The sequence below is a fragment of the Parus major genome, chromosome 8 (genome assembly GCF_001522545.3).
Source record: "Parus major isolate Abel chromosome 8, Parus_major1.1, whole genome shotgun sequence".
Lineage (NCBI taxonomy): Eukaryota > Metazoa > Chordata > Aves > Passeriformes > Paridae > Parus > Parus major.
This window is the reverse complement of record NC_031777.1, coordinates 16,295,912-16,319,423: the sequence shown is the minus strand read 5'-3', so window position 1 is coordinate 16,319,423 and position 23,512 is coordinate 16,295,912. Positions and strand designations below refer to the sequence as shown.

Sequence of the window (23,512 nt, the reverse complement as noted above, 5' to 3'; positions counted from 1 at the left end):
TTTTTTTTTTTTTTTTTTTTCCTCCCCTCTCACTCATTCCTTTGTCTTCCCGGGGATTGGCAGGTTTTATTATTCCGCCTGAACAAGCCGGGGGCGGATTGGCTGCGGCGGGCTGACGGGGGCGCCGAGCCGGAGTGTAGTTGGGATTCTGCTCTGTCAGTAACACATGTGTGAGGGCAGCGGGCACACGCGCACCGTGCGGGCACACACGCACTCGCAGCCTCACGCTTAGACGGGCACAAGGGCCGCCCCCCGCGCCCCGCCAGCGCCGCAGCCGCAGGATCCCGGCAGCAGCTCCGCGCCCGGCCCCGCTCAAACTCGCCGGCTCCCGCCCGCTCCGCTGAGGCGCTCCGGCGGGCCGCGGCCGGCCGGCTCCGCGCCGCGGGAGGCTCGGGAGCCGCCGCAGCCCGGAGAGGGGGCGGAGGTGGGGAAGCGGGGGGGAAGCGGCACAAAGTGAAGCCACATTGCCAAACTTGCCCGGCGATTGCAGCAGCGAGCGGCGGCGGCGCCCTGCGTGTGCGGCTCAGCGGCGGGGACCGAGCTCTGCAGCTCCCCTCCCGGGAAGCGGGAGCTGGAGGAAGGACCCGGGCAGACGCCTCTCATAGCAATATCTATATTTTTCCAGCCTGGGCTGCCCCTTGCCGGGCGGGGGGCTCCCTCCAGCCGGCGAGAGGGCGAGCGCTGTGCTTGTTTCTTTGCAAGAAGACCTCTTCAGGCACCCCGAGCGGCGCTCCCCGGCCTTTTGCAATATAGAGGGGAAGCAGGTAAGAAGTGCCGGTCGCTCCCCCGTGTTTCGCAGCCTTCGTGTGCGCGGTGTCCGCCCGCCGCCGCCGTCCCGCTGCCCGGCGGGCGGAGGGGCGCGGAGCGGGGCGCCGCGGGCCCCGGGCATTGTCGCGGGGCCCCGTACAAAGCCTGGCGGCGGCCGCCGCTGGAGCGCCTTCCCTTACCCCCCTTCCCAGCTGCCGCCGGGAAAGGGCTCTGCCTGCCTCGGCTGTGAATGGAGGGGACGGGGGGGTGGGTGGGGGAAGGCTGGGGCACCCGCTTCCCCCGTAGTAAACACTGTTCTGAAACAGTGGCAGAAAAGATCAAAGTGAGCTCTCTATTTCTCTCCTCTCCTGTTCCCTTCCTGCCCCCCACACAGTCTTTTGTTTCAATCCAGGAGAAATTCGGTGAATCACCTAATTAAAACCAAGGCATGAATTAAGCATCCATTTTTGTATTACAAATTTCCAGCTCTCCGCTTGTCCCTCCCTTGGTCTCCATTAAAAAAGCACCAGAGACGCTGTTAAAAGGGGGGTATTTTGCCTCTAGCTTCTAGCTCTGCTTTCTATTTCACTGACTCCTATCCCAGGACCTAAATTGCTTGGCTCTGTAATTACTAGAGTAAGCCTATTTAAGTTAAAAGCTTCCCCCCCACCCCCCCCAACTCTAAATGAAACTTGATGAGGGCCCGTCCTTAGTTATCAAGGGAGTCACTTTCTGGTCAGTCCTCTTGATTCATCTTTTTAGATTTAATCAGCATTAAGGTATTGCTTGTCCTTAAGAGCTTTAGCTTAATGGGGTTACTGGATGGTTTTCTCAGTGTAACGTTTCCCATTTTATATTTATACATATTTGTCTTCGACAAAGACAGGTTAAGGTGGTGGCATGGAGCCTTTTTCTTTCTTTTAAGAAATCCGAAGTGATTTAAAGCTTAGGAAAACGGTTTAAAGACTCGGAGCAGGAAATGCAGATTCATTAGGCTGTAGCTGGAAACTGTAACAAAAGGCAATTCCTTGAACAAATGCATCAGAAATCAATTTACATAAAGGTACACGATGCGTTCGGATAAATGCAATGCTAATGGCTTTTAGAGTGGTTTTCCTTCCAAAGTCTCGGGGTTTTTGTTACAGCTTAATTGGTGCAGTTCTCCTGGTTTATTGTGCGGTCACTGGACATACCTCCAGGTACTCTTTCTGAGGAAATGTGTGTTTAAATCGGCCCCAGTTCTCCTCCTGCAGCCGAGTTGGGCCAGTGGCAGGAAAAGTTCGTCCTCGCTGCTCTGGACGTATCAGTCTGAAGGTCCTTAGCAGATAGCCAGATGCCTCGGCATGAGCACATACGGCTTACAAAGGACAAAGACAAAACATGCTGCTTAATTGGCAGTAAATAACTTGATCTTTTTATAGTATAAGTGACTAGAGGCACACCGGGAGTTTATTGGACCCTGGATTGAAGGCAACAAATTAATCGGTTTAGAGTAAGCTTTATGAATTGATTCCTATATTATCTCTCGGTTGTCCTGCTTGCATAAAGCATTTATTAGAAAGTGAAAAATGCTCTTAGTAGTAGTTTCGGGGGCGGCCAGAGTGATCGTAGCCGGAGCGATGCACTTCATTACCCTGCTGCTTTCCTAGGGTCGCTAAACTTTTTTTTTTTTATTTTTATTTAAGTAACAAAGCTTTAGCATTTAAACTGCCGATCAAGGGCAGATTAGCGAGACAAAAGTTGAGTATGTTTGTGTAGGAAGTTAACAGGCGTCCTAAAGTTCAGTGATCTATTATTCGGGCCAGTGTCCTCAATCTGAAGTGTTTTCTCTGGGTGCTTTTAGTTATCCAAAATAAATCTACAAAAAATAAAATCTCAAGGCCTCGAGGGCCGTTCCGGAGCCCCTCGTTACCGCCCCGAGCCTGCGGAGCCTCTCCTAGACTGAAAAACCAGTTTCACAACTTTTTTTTTTTTTTTTTTTTTTTTTCCCCTTCCACTCTTCACACACTTTTTTTCATAAGCAAAACAAACCCCGGGACTGTTCCTGACTTGTGAGCTGCAGCTGCACAAGCCCGGAGCGGGGGGGCGGCGGGTTGCGCTCGTTCTGCCCCCCGCTCCCCGCCAGCTGCGCGGCCGCGCCCCCGGCCCGGCCCGGCCGCCGCTGCCCCCGCAGGGCCCGAGCGGCGCTGGCCCCGCGCTGCCGGCCCGGCCCGGCGCTGACCCGCCCCCGCCCCTCTCTCCGCGCAGGCCATGGTGAACCCCGGCGGCAGCGCGCAGCCGCCCCCGGTCACGGCGGGCTCCCTCTCCTGGAAGAGGTGCGCCGGCTGCGGGGGGAAGATCGCCGACCGCTTCCTGCTCTACGCCATGGACAGCTACTGGCACAGCCGCTGCCTCAAGTGCTCCTGCTGCCAGGCCCAACTGGGGGACATCGGCACCTCCTGCTACACCAAGAGCGGGATGATTCTCTGCAGAAACGACTACATCAGGTGAGGTGACGGCCAGGCTGGTGAGGACAGCTTTCCCTCTTAATCGCTGCTTTTTTCTTTTTTCTTTTTTTTTAATCCATTTTTCTCTTTTTCCACCCCCTCTTTATTTCTCGTGGTGGGTGTCCGCAGGGCAGAGGGGTGGGCTGGCTCAGGACGGCTGCTTCATTCGGAGGGAGAGACGTGCGGGTGCGGATGTTAGCGCCTAGCCCAGGGCGAGTTGGGACTGCCAAGTGGAGGAAACAGTTGGGGGGGCTGAACGACGACTGTAACTTTAAAGTGGTTTGTCAGCACAAAACAAGCCCTAACTAAAAATAAACAGCAATCAGAGAGCCTAAATTAATCTGCTTTGTTGTAGTGTTGAAGGAGAAGTGTGCATATCTGAACAGTAAATGTTAAAATCGTAGGGCTTAAATAAGGCTGTGGCAGAGGTGCTAAATAATGAAATGCCTGCCTTTAGTATCTGATTAATTATGATATTTACATAAGCACCTTTAAACTCCTTTGAGTGGAAACAGAATGACTCATTCTCTGTTCTCCTTGTGAAAGAGCTGATTAACCATCAGTTGGAGGGCCATGGATTCTACTTATAGCAAAAACACTGGTATGATGTTTGTCTCAGCATTGTTACAGAGAAGCTTTGAACCGATATTTCTCTTAACTTCCAGTGTAGACAATGCAGGAGATAGCAGAGGAGGTATATGCTCTTGCCCTTTATTTCTTATCTCTTCCTCTTTTGAAGCTGTTTGCTTTAAATGCCACAGATTTGGGTAGGGGGAACTAAGCCTCACTAATCTCACATCTGTTGGGGTACAGTAAGATTATGCAGAGTATCCCTTCCAACAAGTTTCCAATATAATTAATAGAATTTGTGAGGTCAGGTGCCTGTATGATCTTTTCAGGTGAACTCAAGCTACTTAAACTCATTAATTTAAAAGGAGGCATTTTGAAGGATTACACATTTAATTTGAGTAAATGGTTTGATAGACTGATGCACATGAATGCTTCAAGGAGGTGTTCTGTTTCAACATTCAGTAATTAAAAAAAACAACAAAAAAGCCCCGTACCTTCCCAGCATCACAGAAATGCTTAGTTAAAACAGATTGTGTTCTGTTTAAATGCTTCTGGCTCCATATTAATAGTAAATGTCAGGAGTTAACCCAAGATTTCCCTTCTTTCTGATGGCAAAGAAGTTCTACTTTTTTCTCCTTCCTGAAGAAAAGAAGCAAACCTACCAAAAGCAGTCATCAAATGTTACAAGTTTGCTTATGTTGTAAAACTTCGGTTTGCGAAGATGCGGATTGTGCACAGAGACCACCTTCTTAGTTAAGAGGATGGATAAGATTTGGTTACTCTGATAGTGCAGTCTCTGATCTGGTACATGGCCACGGCTTCGAGTAGTTAAGTACATGAAACAGGTCCTGTGGTATGTCTGAGGAATTGAAGCCTTAGCTTTGCTAGTTTTGGAGGGATTTTTAGAGAAATGCTAGAAATTCAGCACATTATGGGTACACTATGGTGCTTTTTGGTCATCATCCTAAGCAACAAGCCTAAGCCTGGCAGAATAGTAATTAAATAGAGCAGAACGGTTAGGGAAAGAGTCTCATTTGAAGTGGAAAAATTGACACTACTGTTAAGATGCACTGAATAGTACAGATTCATCACTCGACCAACACCATCAAACAAACCCTCATGTCTGATTGCTACTAATTAAAAAGAGAAGATGCGTCCACTGTGTCCCAGAGGCAAGTTCAGGCAAGCTTATCGCAGTCCTCTGGTTTTGTGTTGCCAAAAATTAATACTCGTTTATTTTAATGTAGGCAATTATGAATAGGATGCTTTATCAGATGAGGAGTTTGAATTGATCTCCTTGTCCTATCGCCTGACTTCTCTTTAGATCTGTGTAATTTGACTTGCAAAAATAACTCTGACAGATGCTTGCTGAAACTTGAACTGGACACTGTACACTCAAGGTGGGGTAGGATGGCCTGGCGCTGCCAGGGCTGAGTTAACTTGGAGCTTTCCTGCTGGAAGTGGACTTAGCAGGCTTCCTCGTGGGTCATGCTGGCGTGAGCGAAGCCCTCGCCCTTGTTGTGTTTGAAATGGTCACATTTGATGATGGAGGAAATGTCAGTGATGTCACTCTGACAGCGAGTCTCTCCGGTGCCCCTCTGCCATCCTTCTCAGTTTTCCGGCGGGCTTTTGTGGTGGCGCGTTCTCTTCCCCAGGCAAGAGCCACGGGCACAGTTCTCAGCCGGAGACTCGGGGCACGCTGGACACGACTGACAAAATGGGAAAGAGGATTGATCGGCCCGGCAGGCGCCAGGTGAAAGGGACTTGACTCCTTCGGGCCAAGACCACGGGGCCATTTATTAATGAGCTTTTTAGCTGTCTGAGGCTGTATGTGAGGGTTTTTTGTTGTTGCTTAAACAACACAACGCTCCCTGTTCCCTCCCTCTCGCCCCCAAAACCCGAAAACAAATTGGCCGTAGAGCGACAGCTGCAGCTTTCATTGAAGGCCAAGGTTCCTGGGAAAAGAGGGAGGTGAAAACCCCGGTCCGATCCCCTCCCTCCCCACGGCGAGCAGCGCGCCCAGGGAGGGGAGCGCAGCGCAGCCCTCCCAACCTTGAGATGCCAGATAAAGCAGCAGCGTGGCAGCGAATCCGCACAATTAAAAGCTTTAATTAGTGTCTCCTCCATTTTCTCTTAGTTCTGATAGGTTTTATCTAATGAGATCTGGTCGCTGGCTTAGATCTGCTCGGAATGACGTGTCCGAAATGAATGAGAGCCGCGTCGCAAACAAAACATTTAATTAACAAAATTGGCCTCTAAGAGAGAGCAGGGAGTGGTGGGGAAGGGGGAGAGAGTGCCCGGGCGCCTCTTAAAGGGGCAGCGCCCGGCGCCCCTCCCCGGGCGGCCGCTCCGCGCAGCGCGGCGGGGCCGCGGCCCCGGGGGCGGGGGGCGGCCGGACCCGGGCGCTCCGCAGTGAGGCCGCGCCGGGCAGCCAGTTCATTTCCCTGGTAATCAGCGGCAAGCTGCTATATTCAGGGAATGCTGTCCCTTTAATTGAACAGGCTAGGTAATTAAATGGCACTTTTCCAATAGGACGTGCTAGGTAAATCTAATAGTTGGTTATTTAATATCACTTTGAAGTCTGCCCACTCAAGCACAATGACAGCACAGGAGCATGTGAACTATTAGCTAGGAAAAAAAAAAAAAAAAACAGGATCTCAAAAATTAATTAAATCGCATGCAATTTAGGGGGAACGTTTATCTTGATTTGTCATAACAGAATTAATTCAAGGCCTCCAATTCACTTGGGGGCAGATCTGTTACTCTGAATTAACCAAGCGTAATTTGGCTGGGTTTTTTTTTTTTTCCCCTTTTTTTTTCTTCCTCTTCTCTAATGCAGCACTTGCCATTATGCACAGCCCCCCTTTTAAGTATCAATAGCTTCTGGTGCTTTTAAGGTGCTTGGTCTCTAGTTATTCTGAAGTACCTTTAATGGACTTGGCTTCAGGCATAATTTCTGTGTTGCCTTTCTTTGTTACATTTAATATAACTGGTGCAGAATTTAGATCAAACGTGGGGAATGTACAAAAACACTGATTCCTTCTGGATCAGTAGGTATGGATGTGCATTTCTCTTTGCTAGGGCTTGGATATATGTATGTGGACACAAATGTGCACCATATCGTGCAAGAATCAGGGTATTTAAATCTGTCTGCATGATTTTGGAAAGCAGTGGAACCTTAGTTTGTTAGTACAAGTTGCTAGAGATGTATTTTTGCTGATGCTGAATTTTGAGCAGCAAAATGGGAAACTGTGTTGAAAAGATTTCTTGCTGCTTTTATTCCCACTCTCCTACAGAAAGTTCTGAAAAAAACCCATCCAAAAAAAACCCACTAACAAAAAAAAGAAAAAAAAAAGTAGAAGCATTTGGGGGTGCTGGGAATGCTGTGTTGGAGCCACACAGTAGTTAATTTAAGGTGGCTCAGTAAAATGCTGCTAAGTGTAGAAGAGCTGCCTTGTCCGTACAGGGAACCTCTTGATGTTTGTGATTGATTGCATTGCCCAAATGTTGAAATATTAATGACCTTCTTGGACTGAGGACCCAAAGAGGAAACTGAAACCAATTCTGTCATCACAATTAAAGAGTCCCCTGGCTTTAATTAGCCTGACCTGGGGTATCTCTACCCATTGCTGCAGTTAAAGAGAAAAGAGCCCATTAAAGTCCAGTCTGAGACCGATAGCTACTTAATTGAGCACCTAAAGCCTCAAGCCTTTTAAATCAAATACTGTCCTGGACAGTCCCCCTGGTTAGATAATTAGCTCTCCAGCTTCCCAGAAACCATGCAAAACAACTTTTTCAGTAAAGAATAGTTAATGTGGAAGACTTCCTTTGCTGGTAAGGAGAAATAACTTTTTTTTTAAAAGATAAAACCTTTTCCTGTTAATGGCATTACAGAGCAAAACCATTCATAACAGTAGAGAAGGAAAAAATAACTTTAATTTTCTTGGTAAATAATAATAAGCAGTGGAAAGGTGTTCTGAGCTTGTAATTTTTTCCTGATTTTAAGGAATTTTAGCAGAAGATTCAGCTGAAGTGGCTTCCCAAAGTAGTGTTGTTCCGGGAACATGCCTAGGGAAAACTTAAGATGTGTGGAAAGCCTCGGGATTAGTTTGACTCCATTTATTAGAATTCACAGACATTCAAGGTGTGGGACCACTAGTTCAGAGAGAATAGTATAACCAATGAATGCTTAATGAAGACAAGTAGTGCAATGAGATCAGCATTTTGAAAGCTGTGTTTTCAGTTGGGTGGTGCAATTGTACAGGGGGAAGAAGGGGGTTGTGAGACAGCTCACCACGTTCAGATTCTCTTGAGCAGCTGACATCATCTGTCCATCTTTGCCCTTCTACCCAGCAATGCCCTTGCTGCCACCCCTTTGCTCTAGGTTGTTGGATCTTTGCTCTAGAAATGTAACAGTGCCTTCCTACCTCCTCTCACAGCCCTTCCTGTGCACTGTGTCTGGTGCCAACTTCATTACTCCTAACGATGAGGGAAGAAAAATGCATATTGCGATGCTTTGGAAGTAACCTCGGTATATCATGTAACTATTCGGAACGGGTCCTGGTTTGGAAGATGCCCTAATAATGGACCTTTAGTTTCCAGACAGTTTAGTCCATTTGGCGGGAGGTCCTGACAATGTATTAGTTCAGCTTTCCTTTTGTAACCGCTGTGATTCTGCAGGAACGTGTCAATGTGTCGTGGATCTCAGACTAATTAGTTTTGAAATGGAGTTTTGATTGAACTCTTCAAATCGATGCTGCTGCAAAATTTGTTTCTCAGCTTCCTATTAAAAGCCATCTTAAGGGGCAGTTTTACTACTCTCTCTGTCGTTCAGTCGATACATTTAATAACAACTTACAGGCTATTTTCAATAAAGTGGCGACAGCAAATTAGTAGTTTGAACATGACAAGCCTCCTCTGCAAGCTCAGATTCTGAAAATTCAAAGCAATTATTTTTATACAGAGGCACACTGCAATCATTCAGATTACGGGTATTCTGTTGTAATGCGTGTCCTAGGTTGACACAAACAGAATTTTATGACTTTATTTGGACAGGAAGGAGATGCAAATATTAATATTTATTATGACACCAATACGCTAATTTGTAAATCCTATCACTGTGTTTTACATCGTGCAGAAAAGTGGGTCTGTGACCCTGCCAGCTAGTTCAGTTTCCTTTTTTACTGGAAAATGAATTGTGGTAGTCTTTATAAATATTTGTGTCTATTAGAGACGCGTACAAAAGCAAATAAAGGTTTTTCTAATTCTAGCAAAGGCAGCCTGTAAAAGTAGAACTCAATAATCATTACTGTATTATATTTTGAATCGATGCATTGTGCCTTTAAAAGGATTTGAAGAATTATGTATATATTTTTCTTCACCACTCTTCTGCCTATTCCCCCTTCCCCCCACTGCGTGTGCCCCCCCCCAATGGCAGATGTTGTGGTCTCATTTGATTGCATAGGAAAACTGCAGTGATACAGCAAACACCCAGAGAGATATGATGACAAATGGGTCCAGATCCCGGTAAATTACTTTCTGCTCAAATCGAAATTTCATTCAGTTTGTTGCTAGCAGAGATGAAGTAATCTAAATTGTGGACTCAGGAGCAGATAGAGGGAAGTTGGAGCAAGCATTTCATTATCAAGAGAGAGAGAAGGTTAGGATGAAAGAGATGAGCAGAGGCAAATCTAAAGTGTTGACACCATGATTGAAAAGGTTAACCCATACACATTATATATCAACCTGGATAGCAGAGAGTTTCTAATGGAAACTCTGCACTGATGGAGGTTTACTGGAGTTTCAATACACTGAGCATGATGTCTTCTTAGATATACAATCAAATCCTCTTAACCCTTTTGATGACTCATATCTCAAGATATGATTAAAGTACAAAAGAGTTCTTCATATAATTTCAAGGACACAATGCATTTAAACTCCAGTCATGAATTGTATCTTCTTTTTTTTTTTTTTTTTTATGATGAACTCAGTAATCTGATAAAATGTGTGTAGTACAGAATTGTTTGTGTTTCTAGAGGTGTAAGTCAATATTTCTGATTTAATCCTGTGTAACCACATCCAAGGTAAGGTGAAGCTACCAGTTGTTACACAAAAATATACTTTTTCATATTATGAAACATAAGCAGGTTGGAAGATGGGGGTCAGAAGTCTAAAATAGTTGTGTAATAAACCATGGCAGTGATGTGCAAAATGCCTAGAGCCTTCTGTGTATTAAATTATTCACAATCATCACCTCTGTTTCAGGTTATTTGGAAATAGTGGTGCTTGCAGTGCCTGTGGACAGTCCATTCCTGCTAGTGAGCTGGTCATGAGGGCACAGGGCAATGTCTATCATCTTAAGGTGAGGGGTTTTTTCTGTGTACTTTCATTTTTAGCAGCTGATTAGTACTGCCATGCCTCTTTAGTGTAAAACCTGCATCTGCTTATGAATGAAATGCAAAATAATAACTAGAAGAAGGAGTATCTATTATAAAGCTTAGTGCATAGCTTTGTTCCCTCGTAATGGGTAAAACTCTGCTTGAGTTATGCACTGTATAGTCCCAGCAGGTAAGACTGATGCCAAATTTGGAGATACTAGAAACCGAGCAGCTCCGTATCAAAACTGCACTTGCAGTCTCTGAAGTGTAATTTTCAAACCTGCAGCATACTTAATTTGTGCTGTAGTTTCACTTGCTGTCTCTTTCCTTTCCCAGTGTTTTACATGCTCTACCTGCCGGAATCGCCTGGTCCCCGGAGATCGGTTTCACTACATCAATGGCAGTTTATTTTGTGAACATGATAGACCTACAGCTCTCATCAATGGCCATTTGAATTCACTTCAGAGTAATCCACTACTGCCAGACCAGAAGGTGAATACTCCACAATTACTAATAAGCTTTCTTAGAGCTAAATGAAGATCAATTTCTTTTCATTCTAATGTTGGACATTCCCTACCCTTGCAAAGAGACCTTTAAGTAGCTGAACTTACCTTAAGTTATTTAGGCACAGGGTGTGGGGAGAAAATAGTAACCTTTTAAATATGACATGACAGGGTGAGTCAGTTTATTTTGGTTTGGGCACGTGCATCTGTACAGGTGTTGAACTCTTTATGTACAAAGCAAAATGGAGAGCATACATTAATACAAACGTCTAAGAAAGAGAAGTATTTTATTTTATAATCTTGAAATTAAGGGCTACAAGAGAGCAGGTTTCTGAGGGAGGAAAATTAGATCCTTTAATATGGAAATAAACGTCTTGTGAAGAGAAGGTTGCTGGACTAAATTAATGTATTTCATTTTAATATTAAGATTTTAGTTGAGGAAGCATGCTGGGGTGCTTTTTCAGAAGTATTTTCTTGCCTGTTTTGTGTGTCGTAACTCAGATTTTAAAACCAAAGTGCTATTTTCTTACCGTTCCATAACACTAGTAGCTCAACTAGAGATTGTGTATCTCTGTGGTTGGTAGTTTTGGTTTCTAGCTAAGTGAGTAAATAATGACTCTACAGATCATAAAGTGAAGAAGAAGAAAAAAAAAAATTCTGATCAACAGTTGTCTTGTAACTCTGAAACTAGATAGTTTTAGATGTATTTTAATCTTCTTAATCAGTCCTAAAGCTATGCAAGTGAGTGCATTTTGATAACTGCTGTGCCTAATTTGTAACAATTACTGTCAACCTTGAGTTAAGAGACTGTTCATTCCACCCTGGTCCAGAAAAGAGTGGATGTATGACTCTTGCACATAATTTTATTCACATCATATTTCATACTGATTATGTATTGATGACATTGATTCATTTACTCTTTACAGCGCCACTTGCATGGATATTAAATCTTATTGACCACAGATGAATTTTAATTTCAGATTGGTGATAGATTTTTCCATCAGCTCTGATAGTATATTTGACTTTTTCATCATTAACCCAGGCAATCACACAGCACTGAGTTATTGCAATGAAACAAAAAGTGCACACTTCAGTTGGTAATTCTTTATAGATTTACAATAGGAACTTCATTAATGTCTGTAAGGATCACAAAAAATAACATTTATCTGCAAGTAGAAATTTGGAAGATTAAAAAAAATCTGGGACAAATGCTAGGCTGATCTATTCTGTAATGTTCAGTATATTTTGTAGTGCTTTTAGTCAGTGGAGAAATGTCTGAGAAAACAGAAACTGTTCTTTAATTTACATTATTTTTTTTTTATTTTTTTTGGTTGTGTTGCTACATTTCAATATCCGTGTTTGCTTTTTTTTTTTTTCCGTGCATAAATTTACTGATTAATTTTAAGTATTCTTTCAAGTCTTATACAGTGAATGTAATTACATCAAAATAAAGCATGGACCTTTTTATTTACTTAATTTGTCAATCGAGGTGATGAGAGAATTGAGTACAAAAATGCTACATAGTTAGGCAGAACAAAGATAATTAAGATTGGAAGAGAATGTGCAGCGTCTTCTTAAGGAAGTACAAATACAGTTAAAGATTCATAGATTTATACTGTTGTGAATTTTAATGAAACAAATCTGTGATATAGACTAGCTAGCAGTGATTCTGTTAAATGAATATTTATAGGTATCCCATTTCAAAATATAGGTAAAACCATTCATCTTTATACACTGCAGTAAAAGGTTTACCATTCTGAGAGTGGTTTATCCACTTGTCTTCTACGAATGTAAAGTTTAATGTAACTTCAAATAGGTGTCTAAATTGTCACTTAGTTTTATCAGTTTCTTTCTGTGCCTTAGCAAAGTATAAAAATGATTTAGTTGCAATAAAAGCAGGAGACATGACGAGGAACATAGAACATGGAAAAGAGAAGTAAAACGGGACTGGGCTTGCAGAGCTCGTGACTGTAGGTACCTGGTGGGAGCTAAATGCAAGGAGAAGGATGGGAGAAGGATGAGAGCAGGTTTTTGTTAGCTCCTGTCACTGACTGGTTGTGCCATTGCTGCGGCCACAGCTGAGGCAGCTCTTGGGGAGAAGGCTGAGGGGACACCGAGTTTGAGGGGTTTTTTTCTTTATCATACAATCTAGAAATTGTTCTAACTTCTGCTGGTTTTCAAAGGGAATTGCAGAGTACCGAAACTCCAGAAAACAAACACAGTTAAAGAGATCAGTTGATAATTCATGTATATGTCAGGTTTCTGGAACTTTGGAAGCTACAGGGACAGTTGCTAATAGAGTTATGTTTTATATTTTGTTTTTTTTAACAGTCCAGATATTTTAACATCAGAGATGTTTTCCAGAAAGCTGCATGTTTTAGTGCCACTGATTAAAAATATTCTTCCACTGTAACAGAGTTGGCTGTAACAGATACTTTTTATTAAACATTACAGATCAATCACTTTCCATGTTATTCTATCACTAGCGATTACAGAGATAGCAGAATATCCACAGGGTTGTTTTTTTTTTTGATTTAACTGAAGAGATTGAGACACTCCCAGCATTAAAACACATTTTTGTTGTGCATGTGAAGGTGACAGTTATGAACTTAGTCTTCTCTCAATGCAGTTTACAGGCAATTGGTGCAGGCAGGAAAGGTTGCATGGCCTAACTTGGTTTAAAAACTTAGGGGTTTTGTTTTAAGGAGTCAAACACAGGGATGTTTGCCATTCCTGCCTTTTACCTCCTTGAGGCAATTCACACATGTAAATTATAACTTCCCATCGCTTGCCCTGTAGTTTAAAAAAACCCCTGTTTTCTCTAAACTCAATACTGCTTGCCTGCAGAGTGCAAACTTAGTTTGTGATGTCCTGTGTGCCATTTCATTTGAAGGGGCTGTATTGTCAAGAATTCTGTCTGCTTTATTTGTACTGGTAGTATTCCTGTAGTATTTCTTGTTTGGAACAGTATTACCACCTACTAAAAGTGTAAATTTTCCAGCGGTTGGCAATGTTTGTAACAAATGCTTGTCTTCAGCTTCTATACTTTTAAATAAAGCATGAGTTACATTATGTCTCTTAGCGAAGATCTTAAAAATCTTCTAGTTTACATATCACTCAACAATTCCCTTGTAGTTACATAATTGGTGTTGTCTGTGTCCATAGTAGAAGATATTTGATGCTCATTTATTAAATATGCTTGCTGGCTGCTCCCTAATCTTTGTTCTGGACAGACAAATTACCTTTCTCACACTGAGCTTCAGCTCTGGGGAATTAAACCTCCAAGCCTCTACTACTTTAATTAGCTTGAAAGTGGGGGGTTGCAGTTAGTAATAGACCTCAGGCTTTTAGTAACTTAGAGAAAGGGTGAAAAAAGAACTTCCTGGGAAGCGCAAAATGTCATTTAAAAGCCATAAAAATCTAATATATATTATTTCATTTTGGTAATTGCAAACAGATTGTATTTGAAGACTATGGATGATCATTCCTATTTTATCCATGAAAGTTTAGATTTTTATTGAGTTAGACACTTTTAATTATCACAATTCATTAACACCAGTATGAAAGCACATGTTTGACTTAATATATTAAAATGTTTATGTAACATTAACTAACGTACCAGATGAGGAATTTAAATGGGAGGGGAGAATCCTGAAATATCTATATTTAGCTCTTGTGCAATGCAGCATATTAACCAAAGTTGCCTTGGGAGGATATTGGCTGTACTTCATATTTGCTTTACACACTATTTCTTCCAATTACAAGATCATATTACTCGCTTCTTCAAAGGCATGGCATAATGGTTCTTTCCCTTTCAAACGGGGCCCAGAAAAACCACCTTATTCACTGTATGATTTGTTACGAGAAAGTACACTTATTTCTTGTTGTAGTGTCTTTTTATTCATGTCTGCTTTCTTTAGTACTGAAACTGTGAAAAATGTTTGCTTTTTGCTATTGAAAGTTGAAACGTTAGCAGTGTGAATGGACAGTGTAGAAAGCCTTAACCAAGTCACAGTTGGAAAGTAGTCTAATAAAAAAGAGATTAGTGAATAGGGAAAAACAAAAGCAGTCATATTGTAGTTTCCTATCTCAAATTTAGCTAAGATACCCATTTTTATTTCTTACAGGTCTGCTAAAAGGTCAGAGTAATGCAGAATGCGTGCCTTCATCTCAAATTTTGTTCATCACAGATGGATCCCATGTCTCCAAGTAGACAAGTCACCTTTGTAGCTAGCATCAATGCCAGCTCCATACCATTGCACCTTCTTTATTCTTGATTGCCCTTCCCACATTTATTGGTGTATTAAAATGACTGAATATGAACATTAAGGACTCCATGAACCTGGGCTAATGGGAGACTGTAGAGAAAATGAAAAAAGATCCACCGGAGGACATCTTGGGGGGGGGGGGGGGGGGTGGGGACGATGACTAATGAAGCTAATTAAAAGCATTGAAATCTGCTTTCTACCCTCATTAACAATTAGCAGGGCACTGGCCAGTTTGTACCCTGTGTTTTACCTTAACAACATTCTATTTGCTCTTTGTATATTTAAGTGTTGTAAGGAAATGTGTTTCAATCAAACTGAACATGAGATAAAGATGTGGCTTTTGTGATATTCTATCACAAACACTTTTATTGTATCTCTGTAAAATACAATGTATGTATGCATGTAAGTGTTTTTGTCCTAATGTTGCTACTTCCCATGGCAAAAAAACAAAAAAAGAAAAAAAGTCAGGCTCATAGCAGCTACTGTGTAGAAATTTTCACCTACTTCTAATTTGCTGAATGAAGAAAAATCTTTTATTTGTGATATTTTCAGAGACATTTGCTCTAGTATGGTGTATTTAAATAATAAAAAGTAAAACAAAACTGAGTATGGGTTTTAGAAGCTTTGCTTTTTTTTAAAAATTACATTCAAAATATTCTGTAACTTCATCTTACATAGTCGTTACCTTTATTGTCAATTACCTTTAAAAGTAGGTTTTTGGTTTGGATTTTTTCTTTTGTCTTATGCCAGGAAGGAATCTGCTAAACTACTTGTGTTACTTGTGGCAAGGATAACGAGTACTACTTCAAAAAAAAAAAAAAATCATGGAGATTCCTAATTCTGGTAACATCAAGTACATTATGATTCCCATTGCAATGAATTACAGCACACACAGAGGTACTGTGGTCTCTTTCTTTCCAGTTCCTTCTGTGTTAAGGATGTGCCTGTGTCTCTGAGCATGCAAGCATAAGAGGGTATGAATATACCATAAGAGGTCAAAAAAATAAAAGCCAACTAAAGGTCTGTACCTCATGCTGAGCACTAGAATTGAGTATTCATGAAAAGGAATACAATAGCTATTCTGATCTGAACAACATCAAGTTGTGTTTGCTGGGGTGAGAGACTAACTTTTCAACACTGATAATCTTAAGGAAAGAAAAACCTGTTTCCTGGGCTGTTTCTGAGAACTAGCTGATCTCAAAATATGATCTGTTCTCTGAAAGCAAATAAACAAAAACCATCTCCCCATAAAGCAGCAGAGCCACCTCTAAGCTTAGAAAGGAAACAACTTCATTTTGCACATTTTTCCCATCAGCTGTTTGGTGGTTGATCTGTGCAGAATACTTTTGAGAAAAAAAAAAATCTGACTTTTCATGTTTTTAGCAAGAATACTAACATGGATCTGTGGCTGTCCACTGTGTGCCTTCACTCAGGAACCTGCAAGCAACGAATCTGCCTTTGCTGCAATTGAAAGCAAATCAATATTAAGAAATAGTCTACTTTTATAGGAAACGAATACATTCATAACACATCATTATTTTAATTCTGTTTTTCAGAAAGTGTTCACTGCTCAGCTGCTCGGTTATGGAGTGAGCTTGACTTATTTTTGTTGTGTTGCCAATACACAAAAAGCTGATTTATAGATTTATATGTCTAAACAACCAACAGCAGATATTTTTGTTTCAGATACTACTTCATGACCTCTAGTATATTGGAGGGCTGCTGAATTTCTTCTTTAAACACTTGAGTGCTTGAGGAGGAAGCACTGTTTCAGAGAAAAAATCTAGCAACATACAGTATCAGACAGTAAAAACAGAATACTACTTTCATAACATATAAAGCACAATGTACATGACTGACACTATGTATGACTTTTAATTAAATGCACTTGTGGGTATTTTAAATAACTTTCTAAGCTTTTTGATCTGGCATTAAAGTCTTCAGAGTCCTGCAAATTGTGCTGCTTCAATATCTTTGAAAAGACACTTGAAGTCATATGAATATAGAATTCAAGTATTAGCGAGACTGTAGACATCTTTTTATATTCTTTCAGTATAAGCACTCAAGGTACAGTGTTTAAATCTAACATGTACAGATTTTTGGTTGTCCAATATAACCTAGAAGTGCTAAGAAGATAGCTAATAACTTCTAGTAAGTAATGTAGTATTGCATTTAGTGATGTAGGGGTTGAAGTTCATTAACAGCTTTAAATAAACTATTATATGACTCATTTGTAAAGCACAGCTACCTATTTAATAGCTTACTTTAAAAGCATTTCTTAAGTTGCAGACCTATAAGATTACAAATGTCACTCATGTTAGCATAATCCACATGCAAGTGATGAAGCCTTTGCTTTGATGTGCTAAATTGCAGGAGGACTAATGGAGCTATGAATATACAATAGAACATATTTAAGTAGTATTCTTGCTTTAGGTAAAACACTTTCTTAAAACCAGAGGCATTTCACACAATGAAACAGGCTGTAATGGGGACGGGTAGCTGTGGGCAGAAGGCTACTGGAAACACTTAGATTTGTCCTTATGTGAAAAATCACTTCTTTTTAAAGAGATCGGTAAAGAAAAACACATACTTCTTCACCTTTTATCACATGTATTTGCTGCACTGAGGGTGAAATACACCCTCTGCATTTAGTGCTGCTGAAAAGTAAAATAATCATTCAGTAAGAGCTTTCCTTACTTTCAAAAATGAATGCTGTTAAAAAAAGAATCAAAGGAAATATTACTAATCTGAAATCATCCTCATGAACCTGGATAAAATGCTCTGTCTATACTGCATCTAAACATCTCAATCATATAAATTGTCACTCTTATTAATGAAACAATTTTGTAAAAAGATTGCCCTCTAAATGGGTTTAATGTTTTTACCTATCCAGCTGTCTAGTTATGAGATTTACGCATCCTGGCAGGCAGTGGGACATTAAGCCTTTCCAAACCAAATTCTGTTTGCAACAAGATACTGTCTTTTCAGTCCTACATGATTTATCTTTAAATATTTTAACAGGTTATGCAGTATCTTATGAAATATAAAATGAGAATGTCTTAACAAAATGAAGCCTATGAAATTAAGTCACATCTTCAGAATATTAACCACACTGAGTTTGTCTCCCTTTTTTTTTCCCTGTTAGTTAAAACTGATAAAATTTGCATCACCTAACATTAGGGTAAATACTAAAAAAAAAAGCCCAAAACTCACATACTGGCAGAGTATGCCTTGCTATCAAGGTGGTGGAGTCACCAGTCCTGGAGGTGTTTAAGGAAAGACTGGACGTGGCACTGAGTACCACAGTCTGGTTAACACAGTGGTGTTCAGTCAGAGTCATTAGAATCGAGGATCTCAGAGGTCTTTTCCAACCTGGTTCTGTGATTTCAAAAGATCATTTCAATTCAAATCTTTTATCAAAGTGTTTTGCTGGTAGTTTTATGTGAAGTGTGTAGCTTTTTCCAAGTATTTATTCTGAACGGTTCTATTACAAAATTAAATTGAGATTAGGAAATTTATGTATATACATTTTTTAAAGTTATACATTTAATTAGTTTGAAATTGTGTTCTGGGTTTGATGGCACTGTCTAAGACTCCTGTACATGCAGTACCAGATAACCCTTGATGCTTGTTACTCTTACTACCAGGTGTATGCCTATTGTCAGTCCAGCTAAGCCACAGACAAGCTTATTGCAATTAAATAGCAATTTGTTTCTATGAAACTGCAATTAAAGTATTACTGATCAGCCATTTTAGATTGGCAGTGCTGTGGCTGCATGTTAAACAGAGGAGCTCTGGGTTCGTTTCTGCAGTTGCAGGGGAGTAACAGTGAGGTGTAACACGCTCACCTCTGTCCCTTGTCAAGCTGGAAGTATGAGTCCTTGGTGAAGTGCTCTGATCTCATCACCAACATGCTGAGAGCGATGACAAGTCAGGGCTGATCTCTGTGAGTTGAACTTGCAGCTTACAGGACCTGAAGTTATTGCTGTTTCTGTTCCTGTATAAGCAGGGATGTGTACGCTTCCTACGGGGATGTTTTCAGCTCCAGATTGATTCTGTTGAGAATGGACGGCAAGTTGTGGGCCCCAAGCCAATAACGTTCTGCAGGTCCTGACTTGTTAGAGCTGTGTAAACAGGGCTACTATAGCTCCTTAATCATAACTAATAAAAGACTAGAAGAAAGCAATCAATTACCTTATAAGTTTTGTTTGTTTTGTTTGTTTTTTGTTTTTTTTAATAAAAAGCAGAAGTTTATCTGACATGGTGATTATTTTCACGCTCATACAAGGGATGAGAGTTTAAAGCAATCTGATGGGCTTACCTGTGTGCACCTGGGGCTTGCTGACAACTATTTGCTTGTGATATTCCTGGGAAGCCACAGTGCTCCTGCCCCTAGGCCTTGCAGAACCCAGCAGCCACTGCCTGGAGTCCCTGGCCAAGCTTGTACCATTCCTGGTTGATGTGAAACCTGAAATGTAAATTTTTGGTGCAAATTAAAAACTTGTTTGTAAGAACTCAGAGAGGAATTAACTTTGTAGTGGTAATTTTGTTTTTTAATTATCACCATATTTTAACGAAGTCTGAGACATGTTAACTTTAGTTCCTGCATTTTTGTAGAGTGGAGGCTGTAGACATCCTGGTTCCTCTGCCAGAGGGGATGACATCACAGCTGTGGCATGCATGAGATAAGCATTGCTTCATTTAAGCACAGGTTCTTGTCTCTGAGAGATGTTCCTTGCGGGGGTGAAGGTTGGGTTCCTGCAGTGTGACCCTTGGGGTGGGTGATTGCTGCTGGGGAAACTGCTGCAGGTTTGCTGCTCAGGTGGCACATGGATAACACCTGAGCTCTTGGCTCCTGGCAAATGGCAGGTAAAATGCCTGTGCTTAAACCTAAGTGAAAATGGCCCAGCTGACAGTAATTCATTCACCCTGGTAGAGTGGTCTTATGTCTGAGCCCAAGGCCTGAAAAGAGCCCTGTTTACTGGAGACAGGCGCTACTGTGTTGAGGAATTTTTTTCCCCTTCCTCTGTGGGTATTTTTTAATGAGTTCTGTTGTTGTGCTTCTTTGAACAGTAGTTCTAGCATTAAGCTCACAGAAATGTTTTTGGTGTGCAGGAGGCTGCACAGTTCAGAGGGGGAGGCAATAGGATGTAAGGGGGTAGTTGGGGGTGGCTCACCAGAGGCGTTTTTTACCCTACTAGCCTGTAGCTTGATGGCCCCTGAAGGACCAGTCCTGAGAAGGGCCTGGGCTTTCAAAGAACAGGGAATACACCCTAGGAAGGCTGGAAATTTTAATAGGTGCTAACTTTCAGCAAATGTAAGCTGAAAATTCTCTCATATTCATTGTCATAATGGAGACCTTGTCAACCATTGTGCTGTTTTGCTCCCATGTGTAATATTGCTCTCACGTTTTTGTGATCATTTTATCTTCTTAAATCAGCTCTCTGCTGCATTATTCACTCACAAATGCTGAAGCTTAAAAATTACTTTTTTTAAAAATATATAAAAATGTTTAAAAATGTAGTATTTTGCTTTTTAGAATTGTTTTTATTTGCTGCTGTGCATTTAATTTAAAAAAACTAAAATCAACAATTTTGTTGGAACAGTCCTACAAACTGTGGCATTAAGACCAAAATTAGGCTTCCTGAGACATGCTTGCCCCAAAAGAATTTTTTTGACAGTATACTGGGGAGAAGATGGACATTTTGAAAAAAGTTATTCTTCCTGGTTGGGTGCTGGCCCCAGTGAAGCTGCCTGTGAGGAGGGTTCTGTGCTGCCAAGCACAGTGAGATGGGCAGCATGAGAGGAGCCCCCAGACAGAGCCTGTCCCACCGCCTTTCCCAGCACTGGTGCGGGGTCCCTCCTGGTGCCCATCGTGTCCTTTGCTCCTAGTGGTGGCTATTGAGCCAGCCAAAGCTCTCCCTGTGCAGTCAGACTCCTCTGCAGCTAAACCAGACAATGTTTCTTTCTCACATTGTTGAAATATTTAATTACATTTTGAAATATCCATATAATTTTCCTCTTAGGGGATCTTACAAGCAAGGTGCTCGCTAACAACTTCTGTGGTTCGCCATAACCTCTCAGAATAATCATTGCTTCCATTGAACCTATGCCAGTTGTTTTGTTAAACTAAGTTGAGAGAACGGGGCCCATATTAATTCTCGAAAGGCAAGAGATTGCCCTGTGATTTGGGGGAATCTTGATTGCTTACAATATGAATAAATGAACAAGGCAGATATTAACTTTACACCTGACTTCAATTTCTTTGAGCAGTGAAGAAATGTCCAGTAGGAGGGTAAAAATCCAACTAAAACTCATAAGCCAGCCATTAATAGGCTAACTTTATTGTGCTGTAAAATCTTCAGCTGCTTATGGAAAACAAAGGGGCAACGAATGCAGTATTTGTCTTTTATTCTTAGAAAAAGCCGTTAAGATCAAACGGCCCCTAACAGACTGAGCTGATATGCATCCCACTTACATATTTTTGGATATCGTTTGATATTCATTCCACTGATGTATTTGATAGGTAATTGTATCAACCATATCGAGATGCTGATACCAAATAGTGGAAGACTTCAGTGTTTTGCCATAAAGCTTATACCCCTTGTTACTGAACTCTCATCACACTTGAGATCTGCAGCAATCATTTGAAAGCTGTAGTTGGTATTTTTGTGCTTATGCCACATTTAAAAATTATTATTCTTGCTTCATCAGTTAGTCTTTTTAGCTGACTTGAAAAAAAAAAGCATATTGCAAATGAGCTACTATTCTTATTTGTTGTTTTAAGAAGGGTAAGCACTGAAGTATTCAAATGGAACAGATTATACCTTTAATTACATCCAAACAGGATGCTGAGCTGATTTTTCTATTTTCCGTTTAATTGCTATAGTTCAAAAAGATATTGCAAATTTGTAGATGAATTATTTAAGCATAGCCTTCTGGCCTCTGTGTTTATGGGAGAGACCAAACGGGGAAGGGGGGAACAGAATTTAAAGGGGAAAATTGTCTCTTCTTTCTTTAAGAAAAAAAGCTTGAATAAAACATCTTGGGGGAAGTGTTTTACTGGATAGGTATTTTATGCTTTGTGGGAGCGTCTTGGGACTCCATGGGATTTGTTTCTATCCCACCAACCACAGCGGGTGCCTGGCTCCCAAGGGCCCCCCCGTCTCGTGCCATGGGTGCACGAGTGCTGCTTCTTCTCCAACCTGCTCCTCAGTGACTGTGCTGCTTCACAGATGTGATCCCAACCAGCCACCCTTTTCACCCATGTGCTTGATCTCCATTCTCCTACGTACAACAAGAGAATAATGAAAGCAAGCACAATTCATCACTTTTTAAACTAAATATATTTCCATTTTGTTTGCATGTGCATGTGTATATATCATTCACCGTATATATTTTGAATATGTACAGCGACATTACAGCCAGTGATAAATCCTACTCACTTACTATATATGTTATTTGCTGCAACATTAAACTCAGTAAGAATTTTATATGTAACTTGTACCAAAACTAAATATATTGTGAAATTGATGCACAGTTGTAAACAAGAACATCACTCCCTGCTTCAACACAGTTGAAGGTGGCAGCTTGTGTGGCAATTCTTTTGTAAACAACTGCAGACATTCCAAAGAACAAGCCAGTTAATTACATTTTTAATGATGTTTTTAGAAAATAGTATTCTTCTGGCAGGGGGGGAGCCCCAACCTATAAACCAACAAGGAAAGTAAACTTAAAGATTGTACTGTATAAAGAAATGTTGTTGGTAAAAAACTGGACTCTGCTGGGTACAGGTATTTTGCCCCCCCAGTCTTATTTTTTTTCTTCTGCTGAACTTGCCTGTGTAAAGTACTTTTTTATAGCTCTACTGTGAATTCAAAGAAAGATGACACTGGCACAATCTATTTAAGTTTTTTGGTGGATTATCTTATTTCATTATTTTCAATACTGCTAAGTATGTGCTACCCACTTAGAGAGCTGATGCGGTGCATAGCAAAGCTCAAGATGTCCTCTTAAATACACAAAGCTTATACAAGGCCATGACACAAGTAGGTTTTAAACATCAGCAGTGTTGGCAGCTTTGAAGGGCTGATACGACACAGCCTTGCCGACACATCACAGGTTACAGGGAGAGATTCAGGAAGAAACTGAACTAACTAGAGTAAGACTAGGACACAACTTTTATTGATGAAGTTCAGGGGAAAGAGGCACTGGGGGCAGCTGTATTAATCCCATAATAACTTGAAATATAATCAGTACATTGCTGCAGGGATGGCTAGGAAGGCAGGGAGGTGGAGGTGTCAGGGTTTAAGTTCACAGGCTTTCCCAGTTCATTAAAAAGTGAATCAATCAGGAAAACAGGCTGGCTTTTCAAAGGGCTGGCAGTTGTGAACGGGCTTCGGACGTTGGGAGGAACACAGATGGTGAGCCCGGCCTTGTGCAGGGGCTGCTGGAGCTCACCAGCCATTCATTTGAGGAGACGGCTGTGTTTTACCCTGCTCAAGCCAGTAAAATGTGTTATAATGTGCTAGGGGAGATTCTGGCTGGATTCTGAGAACTTA

The 23,512-nt window shown here is 41.3% G+C and overlaps 1 protein-coding gene and 1 long non-coding RNA gene across 3 annotated transcripts in view; one reads left to right on the top strand and one right to left on the bottom strand.

The window, feature by feature from the left end:
- The first annotated feature begins 388 nt into the window (after nucleotides 1-388).
- Nucleotides 389-15,558, top strand: LMO4 (LIM domain only 4). Its single transcript, XM_015635783.3, has 5 exons — nucleotides 389-764; nucleotides 2,995-3,233; nucleotides 10,068-10,164; nucleotides 10,517-10,672; nucleotides 14,811-15,558. Exons 2-5 carry the CDS (start codon nucleotides 2,998-3,000, stop codon nucleotides 14,817-14,819), a joined length of 498 nt encoding a protein of 165 aa, XP_015491269.1. The 5' UTR covers nucleotides 389-764; nucleotides 2,995-2,997; the 3' UTR covers nucleotides 14,820-15,558.
- The window catches only part of LOC117244775, a 16,731-nt gene continuing 8,648 nt past the window's right edge, over nucleotides 15,430-23,512 (bottom strand). The window contains exons 3-4 of one of the 2 annotated variants that reach the window (XR_004498498.1): nucleotides 19,273-19,419; nucleotides 15,430-19,006 (exon numbers count right to left, since the gene is read on the bottom strand). This is a non-coding gene — a long non-coding RNA (uncharacterized LOC117244775). Of the gene's footprint in view, nucleotides 19,420-23,512 lie in introns of both variants that reach the window. The other variant, XR_004498497.1, reaches the window with a different exon arrangement.